The 14749-nt window shown below is 33.6% G+C and overlaps 1 protein-coding gene across 1 annotated transcript in view; it reads right to left on the reverse strand.

Moving 5' to 3' along the window:
* schlank (ceramide synthase schlank) overlaps positions 1–14749 on the reverse strand; it is a 50901-nt gene that overhangs the window by 14786 nt on the left and 21366 nt on the right. The window contains exons 5-6 of the mRNA XM_035361497.2: positions 11134–11184; positions 3982–4074 (exon numbers count right to left, since the gene is read on the reverse strand). Of these exons, the coding sequence (XP_035217388.1) occupies positions 3982–4074; positions 11134–11184 (144 nt within the window). The remainder of the gene's footprint in view (positions 1–3981; positions 4075–11133; positions 11185–14749) is intronic.

Consider the following 14749-nt stretch of genomic DNA (forward strand, 5'->3'; position numbering starts at 1 on the left):
TACTGTTAAGACCACTTGAAAGTTTAATGGCAGGGAGAAAAGGACACAAGTAGAAGTGAGTGGAACACCAGAGTTTCATCACTGGTCTTACAGTATAATCCTGTCTCACTAATTGTGCAGCTGAATCTCAGTTTCGATGGAGAATAACCTCAGGGACAGATCTCACGGCACCTCATCGCTGTACCCTACCACCAAGTCATTTGAGATGGCTTTTGGTTTACTAGTATTATGAAGTGCACACCATACCACAGAGGCACTATACATTTTCAAATGTCTATGCTTTCTCCAGGAGTTGAACAGGCTCCAGTGATGCAGCAGGCAACATTATTTAACACTATTCGATCAGGATGGCATGGGAAAAAGAGAGGAAATCTCCAAATCCATATTTGGAGGTGTTTTCAATCATAACTGGGACAGAACTGGCCAAATTCATACTCTCACCTATAAGGTGTCCAATACAATATAAGATGTTCAACAACAGGCACAATCCTATCCTTATTGGTCTCTAAATTCAGATTAAGATAATGAGACACAATATAACCTAGTGATAGAATATATGTATTCTTTAGCAGAAATACATAAATGCTTTTGTTAGAAAACAAATTCTAGCTCAAAAATGCTCAATAATAATAAATCATCAGAGGATACATAGTTTAGCCACTGCTGAAGTCTCAGTGATTAATAGAGTAAGAGTTATCTAATTTTTTGCTAATTCTAATCTCTCTGTATATAGTACAACAGATAATTACACTAATTACAAATGTTCCACACAATAAAACGATAACACAGGCTAAGATTACATCTCACCCACAATTATCATTAGGCTGCTTAGATTCGTAATCTGAAAAGTTTTGAATCTAGTTATTATAAATAAGCTATAATGGATCACAGTCTTTTATTAGTGACTTAATAAATACTCTGAGTGCAACCAAAAAGTAAATACTTTTAAAAAATAATAATTTCATAAATTCAATGGTAAAAATCAAAATTTGATTTCTGCAAATTTATTGTAGCCATTAAATCAAATCTGGTTGCCAGTCCGATGGAAGGAAGTAGGATAAGAATTTTTTTTTTTAAAGAAAATGTACTGATTTTGGCAATGCTAAAATTGCAACTGGGTTGGATTGTATTGCAAGATCAACTGACACGAACAATCTACTGTCATATTACTTATAGAATAATCCCTTTAACCATATTTATATACACTACAATACAAAGATATAAAAGCACATTAGCTGCATTTCTTACATAATAATATGAGATAATAGTTGTGGTTTTTAACTACACAAAAATCTGAGATCTTATTCCTTCAATTAAGGTATAGATTAGTTAACCTAAGTTTCAAGATCCTTTAGAAAAGCTTTTGAATCTTTACGATTTCTTACAGAACAGCATAATATAATTACTATATATTTATAGAATTCCAAAACCATATTACAATTAACAATGTGCATTTCTAATATAAAAAATTATGTAACTTTCCTTTCCCTTGAATATTTGTGACATGAATTTCTTAACTACCTTATTTCCAACAAACAACATTATATCCCCTCCACTATGTCTTTTTTACATGCTTCAGCTATTAATGCTATAAAAATTTCTGATGACAGAAAGTACAACATTGCCTGGGCATAAGATACTCTGAACAGTTTGTGAAATAACTGTTTAAACTCAATTAACTGCATAATCTATTACCTTTCAACAAGGGAAATGAGATTTCATAACTTACATGGAAATTAATGATAAAACAAACAAATGAGTAAAATTTAAGGGGGGAAGGGGCAGGGAGGTGGGAATTTTATGCACAATATTTGAATTACTGTAAAATACATAAATTTCCTTGTAATGATCAGTTTAATAAAATATAAACTGATTACTACAAGAAAAAATTAAGTACTTATGTACACTCACGTTTGTGAAAATTGCAACACCATGAAGGACTTACGCGAGTGAGCTGAAATTTTCAGGAAATGCAAAGTAGCGCATGATATGCAAATGATTAGAATTGCAAATCCGTAGCGCATGCGTATGCTGAGCAGCGCCCTCTGAACGGCTGATGGATCCGAATAAATAGACGGCTGTAGCGAGGCGTGTATGGTTATCGGTGTTTATCTGCTAGTGGTAAACGTTAACTCAATCTGTACTTATGCCTCGTTGACGAAAGAGAGCGAGATTTGAACAACTTACAGAGTTTGAACGAGGGAGAATCATCGGCCTTTGTGAAGCTGGATTGTCATATCGTGCAGTAGCCTCTCGTGTGCAGCGTAACAGCAGCACAGTGATGCGCGTTTGGAAGCAGTGGACGGACGAGTGTCGGACAACTCGGAAATCCGGGAGTGGACCCCGAAATGTGACGTCAGCTCGCGATGATAGACACCTGGTCCGCATGGCGCGGACGGACCGTACAGCTTCCTCTAGACAATTGGCAGCACTGTGGTCAATAGCTACAGGTGTTTCATTGTGTGCTTCATCAATTCGTAGACGTCTGCTGCAGTGTGGACTGCGCGCACGGACTCCTTTATACAGGATCACCCTAATGCACGACCATCGCCGCCTGCGGCTACAATGGGCCAATCAGCATAGAGACTGGCGTGCTGATTGGCAGCATGTCGTGTTTTCTGACGAATCCTGCTTTAATTTGTGGTACCATGATGGCCGCATTCGTGTCAGACGCTATGCCGGTGAACGCCACCTTCCGGAGTGCGTTATCGAACGCCACAGTGGACGAACACCCGGAGTTATGGTCTGAGGCGCCATAGCATATCATAGACGATCTCAATTGCTACGAATTGTGGGCAATCTGACAGCAACAGGTATATCCGTGAAGTTCTACAGCCCGAAGCTGTTCCCTTCCTTCAAAGCTTGCCAGGCGCTGTATTTCAACAGGACAATGCCCGCCCTCATACTGCTCGGATTGTTAAATCCTTCTTTGCAGCGCAGCAGGTACAGCTTCTTCCTTGGCCTGCGTGTTCCCCGGATATGTCGCCAATTGAACATGTGTGGGATGTCATTGGTCGGCGTCTTGCTCGTGATCCTCGTCCTGTTGCGTCTGCAGACGAACTTTGGGTACGCGTACAAACGATATGGAATGCTCTTGCTCAGTCAGACATTCAAACTTTGTTTGACTCCATGCCACGTCGTGTAGCAGCACTTATTGCGGCGCGTGGTGGCCACACAAAATACTGATTCTGATCTCTTGTTCTTGTTTGTTTGCTTTGAACATTTAATCATTTATTTATACCACTACCACTCAACTGTGTATTAAATTGCATTCAATTATGACGATTCCTTCTTGGTGTTGCAATTTTCACAAACGTGAGTGTATTAATGGTATGGTTTGTTGACTTTTTATAGAAGGAAAAAAAAAAGTTATGATTAAAAATGCCCCACCCCAGAAAAAACTGCTTGTTATAAGCACATATATTTTTATGTTTTAACTGAATATTTATTCCTAAAATTTACTGATTTGATGTATAAATACTCAATTAATTAATTAATTTCAGTTAATTACTAACCGGAACATAAACTAACTAAAAAAAAAACAAGCTGGCTTTTATTTCATTTGTACTGGTGGAAATTTCATGTCAATTATTTTAAGAACAGATTCACAGCAATTGTTCCTTCAGTGATTCTGTGGCAAAATATTTTATTTTTGCAGACATATTACTACAATTTCTTCCAGTGCAAGCTAATCCTGCAAGTGCATCTTTTAAAATATCACACGTTATCAAGGAAAAAGTACTAGAACTTGTAACATAAAGAATGCTCATGGAATGGCATCTTTGTTTGCTAAAATTAAAGAATTGTAATGTGCACGATTACTTGAAGAACTGTTGCATGATTGCCAGAGTATGGTGTATTTTGAATATTTGGCAACTTCTACAAGGTGGTTGAGCTAATATAAGCACAAAGAAATATTTTAATAAAACTGAAATACTTTATATACACAAATAATCAACTAAACATAACAAAACCAATTACCTTCCTTTTAGTATCCATAAATTGTGACATGGTAAGAGACCAATAAAATCCTAATTCCAGCATATAATACCACCAAACATCATTAGTTACACTCTAGATTAAAAGGAAAAATATAGTATAAAAGCAAAACTACAAGTCAAAACAGGAATATGTTTTGCAACTTACCACGCTTGGTTTATACAAAACTTTGCAGTTAAGCAGCAAGTACAACAGCAATTATTTTTAAGGACAATATATTAAACACGACATGCAGTGTATTCCAGCTGTTTAACATGGACCTTCACATAAATGACCAGTAATATGGAAATTCTATGATTAGACTGATAAATGTAAAAACTTTTAAGGTCACATATTTACACTAGAAACCTGCATATTTCTTGTATGAACCAGTGGCATTGTTCAAGATAGACTCACATCCAAAATTAACTTTACATACATGAAATCAAAGACTTCGCAGAAACTGTTAACTATAATTTTATGAATTTATGTGAAAAGATACATAACGCGTAGGATATAAATAGAATGGCAAAACTTTATGAGCAAAACATAAGATATAAAACTGTCGCAAGAAATAATAAAAATGGTAATAATATGTCCTTTGATTTATATACACATATAACAAAGTGTTTTTATCAGTCTCACTTTCAAAGAATTTGTCAATGAGATTTGCTTGATGTGAACAAGTTTTATCATCCATAAACCAAATGTCAGACCTAATGCATCTTTGAAAAATCTTACACAACGTTCTAAGACTTCATCCGATACCTCTGGTTGGTCACAAATCTGCTGCTGAAAAACATGAAGGGGTATCCATCCATCCATCATTATTCCTCCCCATACCATAACACCTGCATCACCAAAATGTTTACGATTCACACTATTTTTGAAGAAAAATTTTGCATTATCCTAGGGATGTAAACATGTTCAGAATCAGACTGGGAATTCACACACAGCTGCACAACCAAACATTTAAAAAATACATTAAAATAATTTACCCCTAATCCTTTCATATTAAAAAGACAAAGCATATTTTTCAGTGCCTTCAACAGATCAAGCTTGTATGTATGAAGCCATCTTAAATGTAATTCCCCCCCTTCCTTCAGCAAAAAAGTAAAAATTTTGGTAATCATGTGTATAAGGACATTTCATATTTGAATCATTACAGTACAAATCTTTAATACCACAAAATGTATAGGCTACTGTGAAAGACCGAAACTGGTGAATGTCAACACATACCAAATACGTCGGTGAAAGACCAAATATTTCATTATATTCTTGTACATTCAGACCATTACCGGTGTATGCTGACAATCATAGATTTACTGTGGTGGGGAACAAAAAGAGAAGTTGAGGTCAAAAGAGGGGCGACAGTCTGTCACCAAGATATGTATTTGTTATACTCTGGAATACTGTTTGTCAGTCTTACACACGGTTTGACGGTACAAGCAACATTTTCTTAAATTTTGTTTTTTTTATCCGATACCCTAATTTATGTTGAATAGATACTGCAAATAATCGTGAACTTTTCTTTGAAATGTTAAATGCATTAATTGTGAGTAAATAAGAAGAAAATTGTCTTTATTTTTCACAAGAAAAGTACTCTAAAATACTTTCTGAAGTGAAATAAATGCAGCACACCTTTGGATTACAGATAATTAAAACGTTTTGATGATTTAAAAATTAATGATGAAGAAAAATTAATTGTACCTTTAAAACCAGAAGAAAACGAATATCCAGTGTTATGTTACTAATGATAAATTGCTCAGCATACTATTTGAAATTCGCACTAGAATAGGCCATGGAGGAAGAACATGTATGCTTAAAGATTTTCAAGGTAAATACAAAAACATTACATATTACATTGCATTTTAATTTATGTAAACGATGTCAAATGAAGCATAGTGCACCTAAGGGATTGTTGTAAAATCAATGGTCAATTCTGAGTTAAACTCAAGATGTCAAGTTGATCTGATAGACCTGCAGTCACACAGGGATGGCGAACGTACGTACATAATTGTGAATCAAGATAATTTAACTAAGTTTGTCCAGATACCATTGAAAGTTAAGACAGCTGAAGAAGTAGCGTATCATTTTCTTAAAATATTAACATTTGGCGCTCCAGCTATATTGAATTCAGATAATGGTAGGTAACTGAGTAATCAAGTCATATCCAAACTATGTGCCATTTCGAAAGATGTTAAGGATAGATAGCTCATAGAAAGCCTTGTCCTAGTCAAACACAAGAGTCAATTGAAAGGGCTAATCAGGATATACAGAATATATTAACTGCATGGATGAATGATAACGATACAAATAAGTGGTCACATGGTTTTGTTCAATTTGCCAAGAATCATGAAGGAATACACCAAAGTCCTTACGAAGCCATGTTTGGCATTAAACCAAGAAGAGGTATAGTATCATCTTTTTTGCCTGGCGAACAAATAACAAATATTGAAAAGGAAGAACAAGTTGAAGAAACTGTTAATACTTTTGAAAATTTGAGCAGTGGCCATACCAAAAACCATATTCCAAAGAAAAATATTGAAGAGCATCTACCACGTCTTCATATCAAGCCCTGACTGAATAACATGAGTTAATTTTTATAAAAATATTGGACGCAAAAGAGAATCTTCTACTGTAAGGAACGAAAATTTTATGAACCTCAAAAACAAAATTTCCCCCTGCTCAAATTTATGAGACTGTATGCATACAAGTCCCAGATGTCAACTGTGGTCATACAGATGGCCGAAGTGTGCTACCAGTTGTTGTTGGAATAAAAGACTTAAACTAGCAAATAAATACTATAAACTAGCAAATAAAAATGGCATATTTAAGAGCTTTATACCCATAATCAGTTCATAGTTTGTAAAGAAAAGTTACTTTCCATAAATGAGATTTCTTCTCAAGAAATGTTAATTCAAGAAGTGGACGGCAAGGCCATACATGCTGTCATTGCAAAATGAAGTATTCCACAACTAAATGCAGTTTTAAAAGTAAGGGACTCTTGTGCAATTCAAAATGTCATAAAAGTTTAAAGTTGTTGCAATAAATAAGATTTCAATCCCGTATTATTATTATTATTTTTTTTTGTATTATTTTCTTTTCTCATTTAGAATGTACTGTTTAAATTCCAAAGTCTATTTACATGTGCTGTTACTTAAGCTTTTTCATATTTTGCTATACAGTCAAAAGTCGTTAATTCAGACACCCATAATCCGGATCTCAAAGCTACAAACTTTCTGTGCATGCGTAAGACCTTTATGGCTGCGAATATGCGTTAAATTATCTGATTCAGTTAATGTTGCAGATTGCGTTGTTCCTTAATCTTCTAATTGGATCCGGCTTATTATTTTTTGCAGACTGTTAGAGCAATTTTATAAAAGTAAGCTTGAACTTTCGATTACGTCAAATAGAATTTCCGATATATATTTACTAATATGTAAAGGATCTACAAAGTGAAAGTATGTTTCGAAGTCCATTAAACAAAAAGTGGAATTGCTGCAAAAAATAGATAAAGGCATAATCCTTTGTTTATCTAACCATTCCAAAATCTGTTTATCAATTTCACGCTGCTCTGCGGCCGGGGGGGGGACGCCGTAGTGTGCAATGAATTGGAAGTTGATCTGTCAGCACTATTCTTATCTTCAGGGCAGATGTTTTTATTTTATTTGGCTTATAATTCCTTACTAAATGTAGTATTTTACCTTGATGTACTCCGTCTTTGATATGATTTAAATCAAATTCCTCGTCATTATAATTCACTTCCTATAGTGAAGAAAGTGACACAGAGGTTATTGAAAACGAAAAAATTTCGATTGACAAATTAGTCGGTATTCACGACACCACAATTATAGGACTTCAACAGTAGAACTTTGTAACTGAAGAAGAACTTATGTCTGTTTATAGAATTAAAGAGAAAGTATTATCATATAAAATGAAGCAACTTAAACAACTTACATTGAAAGAAATGTTTAATAAAGTAAACAAATAAATATTAAGCTTTTTTTTTTTTGTAAATTTTGATACCCTTTAGATCATAATTGTTCTTAATTTCATAAATTACGGTTTCATATTTTTAATTTTATAATTTCTGCATGCCATCTTACAAGATTTAAACTGATGATCTATAATAAGGAAAAATCGATAATCCGTAATCGCTGAAGCCCCAACGAGTCCGGATTAATGACTTTTGACTATATATAATATCAATGCAAAAGTTTAAAATAAAATAGAAGAAAGAAAGAAAGAAACGAAGTGACTATGTGAATGTCTACATTCTCCATATTTCGGGCTTTCACAGTAACATATACATAAGTAATGCACATTACAGCCACCATTAAATATCCTAGTAAAATGGATTTAAATTTTTTCCCACCAATTATTGTTGCTAAAACAAGCAGTTGTTATAGTCAGCGTAGACTGCATATATTTTCTACACGTTACAATCCAATAACACTTCTTTTCACAAACTCGGCTGTTTTTTCTCTCATTGTACACATTTAAAAATAAAAGCCATCATGCACATGACCCATTTTATGCTCAGAACCTAATAATATTACTATACAGGATTATACAATTCATACATTACTATAAATTTAATGCAACATTTTTTTTTTTTTTTTTTCCATACACAACATATTCATTCTTCTTTACACTTACAATCTATACAGTTCATGCTCATGATAATATGCCTTATATACGATAGATAAAGGGGATTATAACAAATGGTTGAATGGTTGCTGTAGGAAAAATTAATGGAAAATGGATTTAATATACATTTCATCAAGTAGGAAATTTTTACACCAATCATTTTAACCAATAAGCATTTAAACTAATCATATTCATTTCAAATACAATTACAGCAATCAATTTAAAAACCATAAAAAAGCTTAATAATGTCATCTTGGCTAATCCCTGCCACCATAATTGTTACAAGCAACGCGTTTGTTGATTTCTCATTAAATAATTATTTCATCTAAGCACAAAAAAATTGACAATTTACAAGAATTCCCAACAGAAAAGGAAAGAGCTCAAGGAGACTGTGGATATTAAATCATTCCTCCTTGGCACCTAGGAATCAATTTACAAAATCACTTGCAGACTAAATGCTAAATCACAATTCAACCAACAACTACATCTCTCAGCTGATTAAAACTTTACTCACACCAAGCTCTCTGAGCTGCATTTATACAATGTAGCAGAGGCTTCTGTAAGAATCAGCCATAGGACTTTGAAAATGTGTTTTCTCGAATTTTCCAGACCATCACACAGTTGGAAAAAAAATCAACAATTGTCGCCAAGGCCCATTAGTGGCATATTTGCTCATGTCACTTGTTTTGCTTCAGCTAATTTTACTATTTAAATATTGCACACATAATTGAAAGATATATAGTTTTATGCAAAAAAATAAACACTTAAGTATAGAACATGCAGCCACAAATTTGATTGAATAATATTATCATAATACCCTAATATTATCACCCTATAAGCAACAAATAAATTTAAAAAACTGAGTAAAACAATGCACATTATTATAACAATATAGAAAAACAACAACACAATGAAAATAATTTATATACACTCCAAGACAAAAAAAAAAAAAAAAAAAAAAAAAAAAAAAAAAAAAAAAAGATGCACCAAGAAGAAGTAATGCAAATTGGACACAACACGTTGGACAACAGAACGTGACGACAGATCAGTCCTAACTGGTACTTCAGTGACAGCAACGATCATTAATAGGCAGCTCAGACAAAGAGAGCGAGATCATGCACCCCTTGCATGGACTACCATTGATCCCTGTACACCAATAAGCCCATTTGAATTGGTATCAGGCACATTTGACCTGAAATGTCACTGACTGGAGTAGAATTGTCTTCAGAGGTTAATCCCACTTCAAACTGAGACACGATGACCAGGGAAAACATGTCTGGAGACCCCCGTACAGCGGTGGGATACCAACCTGCCTATCGCTCGCCAATCAGAAGTGATGGTCTGGTGTGCCATTTCAATGAATAGCAGGACCCCCTTCGATTATCATCTGCGACACCCTTACAGCATAGCGGAACGTCGACAATATTCTTTGCCTTGTTGTGTTGCCTTCATATCACAACATCCTGGGCTTACATTTCAGCAAGATAATGCCCGCCCACACATGGCGATAGTCCCTAGTGTTTGTCTTCATGCTTGCCTAACACTATCTTGGCCAGCAAGGTTGCCAGATCTCTCCTCCATTGAGAATGTTTAGAGCATTATGGACAGGACTCTCCAAGCAGCTCGGGATTTTGCCAATTTAACAGAATTTGGCAAAATATCTCACAGAAGGACATCCACCAACTCTATCAATGAATGCCAAGCTGAAAGCAGCTTGCATAAGGGCCAGAGATGAACCAAGCATTACTGACTTGCTCAATTTGTGAAGCTCTTTCTCTTGAATAAATCAAACAATTTTTCTGAAATTGTAATCACTTGTTTTTCTGCACATGTACATCACATCTACCAATTTTCATCCCATTTCGATAACTCATTCTTTGTGCTTCTTTCTTTCTTTTTTTGTCTTAGTGTATTTACAACAATATGGAATTAAATCGGGTGAAATAAGCAAAACCAATCTTTGGATGACATATGCTGGCAACTTTTTGCAAAATATTTGCTTGGTGATGACTAATGATATGTGTTAGTTTGCTTCAATATTGAAAGAACAAGTTTATCTCCAATACTGCCTAAATGTTGCCAATATTTGCCAAAGACAATCTGTACCCCCAACAGAAAATAATCAAAAATATACAAATCTTTTCATACATAACACACTAAATTACTGGAATAGTTATGATAGTACAAAAAAAAATTGGAAAAACAGAATTGTGGCTGATTTTGGCACGAGTTTTATGGATCACATTTTAGAAGCCTCAGTAACACTTTTTTTTTACTGAAGGTATTTAAATATTTTGACATAATTGTAACATCTAATAATCCATGTAATAAACAACTCATTTTCATCAAACTAACAAAATTTTATATGCACAAGCCATTTATGAAAATCATGCTATTTGACTGGAAAAACTTAAGGTCACCTACCGAAATTCATTTTTTAAGCCTTTAAAACATCCATGAAAAACTTTAAAAAACGGTTATGTAAAAACATAAAATACTTACATGATGTGGGTAATCATACCAACAATAATTGGTAATCCATAACCAAGGTTTCTGAAATATTTAATAACATAATGCTTATAAAAGAAACTCCATACACCAACAGTAAATAACAGAGCATTATTAATTTTTTTCAAAAAAAAAGTTAAAAACACATACTATATTTATTATACAAATGATAAACTTTTAAATTCGTATTAAAATGCATCAGAGCACATGTTGGTTGCTACATTTCTACATGCTATAGTTCTTTTTCACTCAATGTGCACCGTCTAACTTTGAAATTTTCATCTCTTCAAAAATTATTTGAACATGCATTAAATTGAAGATAATTGAAACCACACATATAAAGATTAAAGCAAAATTAATATTCATAAGTAAATTAAGATGACGAAAATTTTCCTAATGCAAGAAATCTTACAACTATCACTACATAAATATTTTGCTAGATATTATTAAACTTGCACCTATAAATGAAGAATAAGCTAGTGTTATATTAACTAAACCAGACTGCAATAACTAGAATTTTAGTAGCCTTCAATTATACAGCAGCCAAAATGTGTGCAGCATATCAAATACATGGGTAACTCTGAAATTTTTTAAGATAGGCTCAAGCAATGTGCGCTACAAGAAAATTACCTGTTAGATGCATAAATTTACACTATAAAACCTTATTTTTCATAGATTCTTACAAAAGGGGGGAGTGGCTTGAAGCATTTAATCTTTGGAAAATTTGCTTTCAAAAGTGCACTGATATTGGAAAGAACACTCCTAAGATTCAGTAATTTTAACTTATACCATTTAACTGTATTAAAAAATTTCAGAGTGACTTTCATATAACAATATTACATCCTGAATCACATCAAATATTGTAACTCAATATATTTTGACATATAGTGGTGGCCAAAATTGTGGACACTTTTGGAAAATTTATGTTTTTGAAATTTGTATGCTTATAGAAAATGTTTCGTTTCGCAAATTGCAAACTTGTATATATCATTTTTAAAGAGAATTTATTACTGAATTCAATACAAAACACAAAATTCAATTATTTGCAATACAAAAAAAGTTATATGTACTTTAAATAAAAAACACAAAGAGGTTTGTAATGTCTAGCTTTCCTGGCTAATCACTGTTCTTGTTCTGAGAACCAATCAAATGTTAGTAACTGCCAGTAGAAGCTGACATCATGTTTACACTTGAAACAATTCATTATTTTGCTTTGTTCTGTAGAAGGAGGACCTGTTTCTTATACACTGCAATTACAAGTAGGAATTTTTGTAAAAATTTTTAATATTTAGTCAAGAAGCAATGACATCAAATAAAAGAGTAGATTCGACACCTAGAAAGAGATGTAATATTAATGTGTTACGAGAAAGTGGTCTTTCCTATGCTGAAATTGCAAGACAGGTGGGTGGTTCAGTGACTACATCTGGAGTCCGAAAGTTTTGTTTACGATATCAAGAGACAAATTCAATAAAAAACAAAGGAGGAAAAGGTCGAAAAAGGTGTACCACATCAATTGATGACAGAAGAATAAAAGGACTACGTCTCCAAGATAGAAAAATGTCATCAGCGGCCATCAGAAGTGATCTGAACGATGCTGGTGTTTCTGTCAGTTCAAGATCAGGAAAGATTAACAGATGTTGGACTGAGAGGTAGAATTCCACGAAAAAAGCCTTATCTTAATTTTCAGCAACGGAAAAAAAAAAAAAAAAAGACTACAGTGGGCAAAGGAACACATTAATTGGACAGATGATCAGTGGTCACATGGAGTGATGAAACTAAGATATCGTTATTTGGTAGCGATGGGCGAAAATATGTAAGATGTAGAATAGGAGAAGAGCTACATCCTGACTGCATTCAAGCAACTGAGAAGAACCCAGTTAGTGTTATGATTTGGTCATGCATGTCAGCAGATGGTACTGGTCGCCTTCATGTTATCGATGGGACACTGAATTCCAGAAAATACATTGACACTATTCTAGAACCAAAACTTCTACCTTCGATCAGAGATCTCTTTCCCAACAATGCTTCGTTTATATTTCAGCAGGATTCTGCTCCTAGCCACACGACCAAAATATCGAAAGAGCGGTTTCGTACAAAGAGCATTAAATTGTTGTCATGGCCAGGAAACAGTCCTGACCTCAATCCTATCGAAAATTTGTGGCACCGTTTGAAAACTCTTGTCCGAATGAGGCGCCCATCAAATAAAAGGGAACTAATTGAGGCTATAATTGTTTCCTGGCATCATGTAATAATGAAAGAAGAGCTTAAAACTTTTGTCAGCTCAATGAAACGTCGACGTGAAGCTGTAATCAGAAATAAAGGGTACCCTGCTAAGTACTGATAACTCACTGCAATCATCACTATCTAATGTATATCAATAACTATTATCAGGGTTCATAGCCACATTTTAGTTAAAAAAAATAAGCACCTATAAGCACTTTTCAAGCACATTTTAAGGAAAAAATAAGTACCTGTCTAATTACATTATACACATATTCCTTAAAAGAAAAATTAGACTTGTAATTTAAAATATGAGCAATGCAATATTTATTAAGAGAATGAGCATTACCTTAACAATGGAAAACAATTAGCTTTTTTTTTTTTTTAATTTTAAATGACAGTTCAATTTACAGAATTAGTTTACAATGAGAGAAAAAAAAACTATGCAGAACTAAACTATATTACAAAATTTAATGATGATATTTCAGTTGAAAATATAGAAAATAAATAATAATAAGCAATATTAATTGTATTCGTTTGGCACCTAATAATAAATACGATTTATTTTTCCACTCGTATTAATATTTAAATAATTTAACTTAAATCAAAATTCTGAACATTTTCTAAATTTTCATTGCATAACAGTTTTCCCTTAACATATATCACAAACAAAGTAATTTAAGTAAAAAAGAGGCACTTTCTGAAATCAGAAGATGGGAAATTGCTTCAGTCATCCTTTAACAGTAAAAGCTTAACTAACCCGCGTACTCGGAAATTCCCGAATATTCCGGATAGTAATTGGAAAAAGAGAAGTGGGGGAGATTGTAGCCGTTCTTTAGATTTAAATTTAGGCTAAATAAATGATTTTGACATTTCCATATGTGCATCATATAAAAACCAACGGAACTGAGAAATATTCTGCTTTGAAAGCACAGTAAAACTCTTTTAAGTGTTCATAAACAAATCTCAGACTGAACATCAAAATTAATTATCAATGCAAAATACCGCAAACATTATTGCGAAATACGTGCGGCGTAATGCTTCCATATGTGATATTAAGCAATCGAAATCAACACCTGCCGGTATTCGGAGGAAAAAAAAAAAACTAAATAAAGGAAAAGAAAGAGACTTACTAATCTGGGGTGTTTCTGATTCTAATTTTCAACAGACTGTATTAAATTTCCGGAATAGAATCAATCTTCGCTTGGGTTGGGTAGACCACAAAAACTTTTAATCCTATTCAATCCAGATTGGACAGTGACAAAAAAAAGTCCGCTGCTTCAATATTAGAGATTTTGCGGAGAAACTCCCAACCTCCGTACTGTATAATGTATTGGCAAAGAAAATGAAATTATTTTGACTATTCAATTACTTTCCTTTTATTTAAGCC

Source organism: Stegodyphus dumicola, chromosome 11 (assembly GCF_044657685.1).
Source record: "Stegodyphus dumicola isolate Sdum_Otavi_A_Nest chromosome 11, ASM4465768v1".
In the NCBI taxonomy this organism is placed as follows: Eukaryota; Metazoa; Arthropoda; class Arachnida; order Araneae; family Eresidae; genus Stegodyphus; species Stegodyphus dumicola.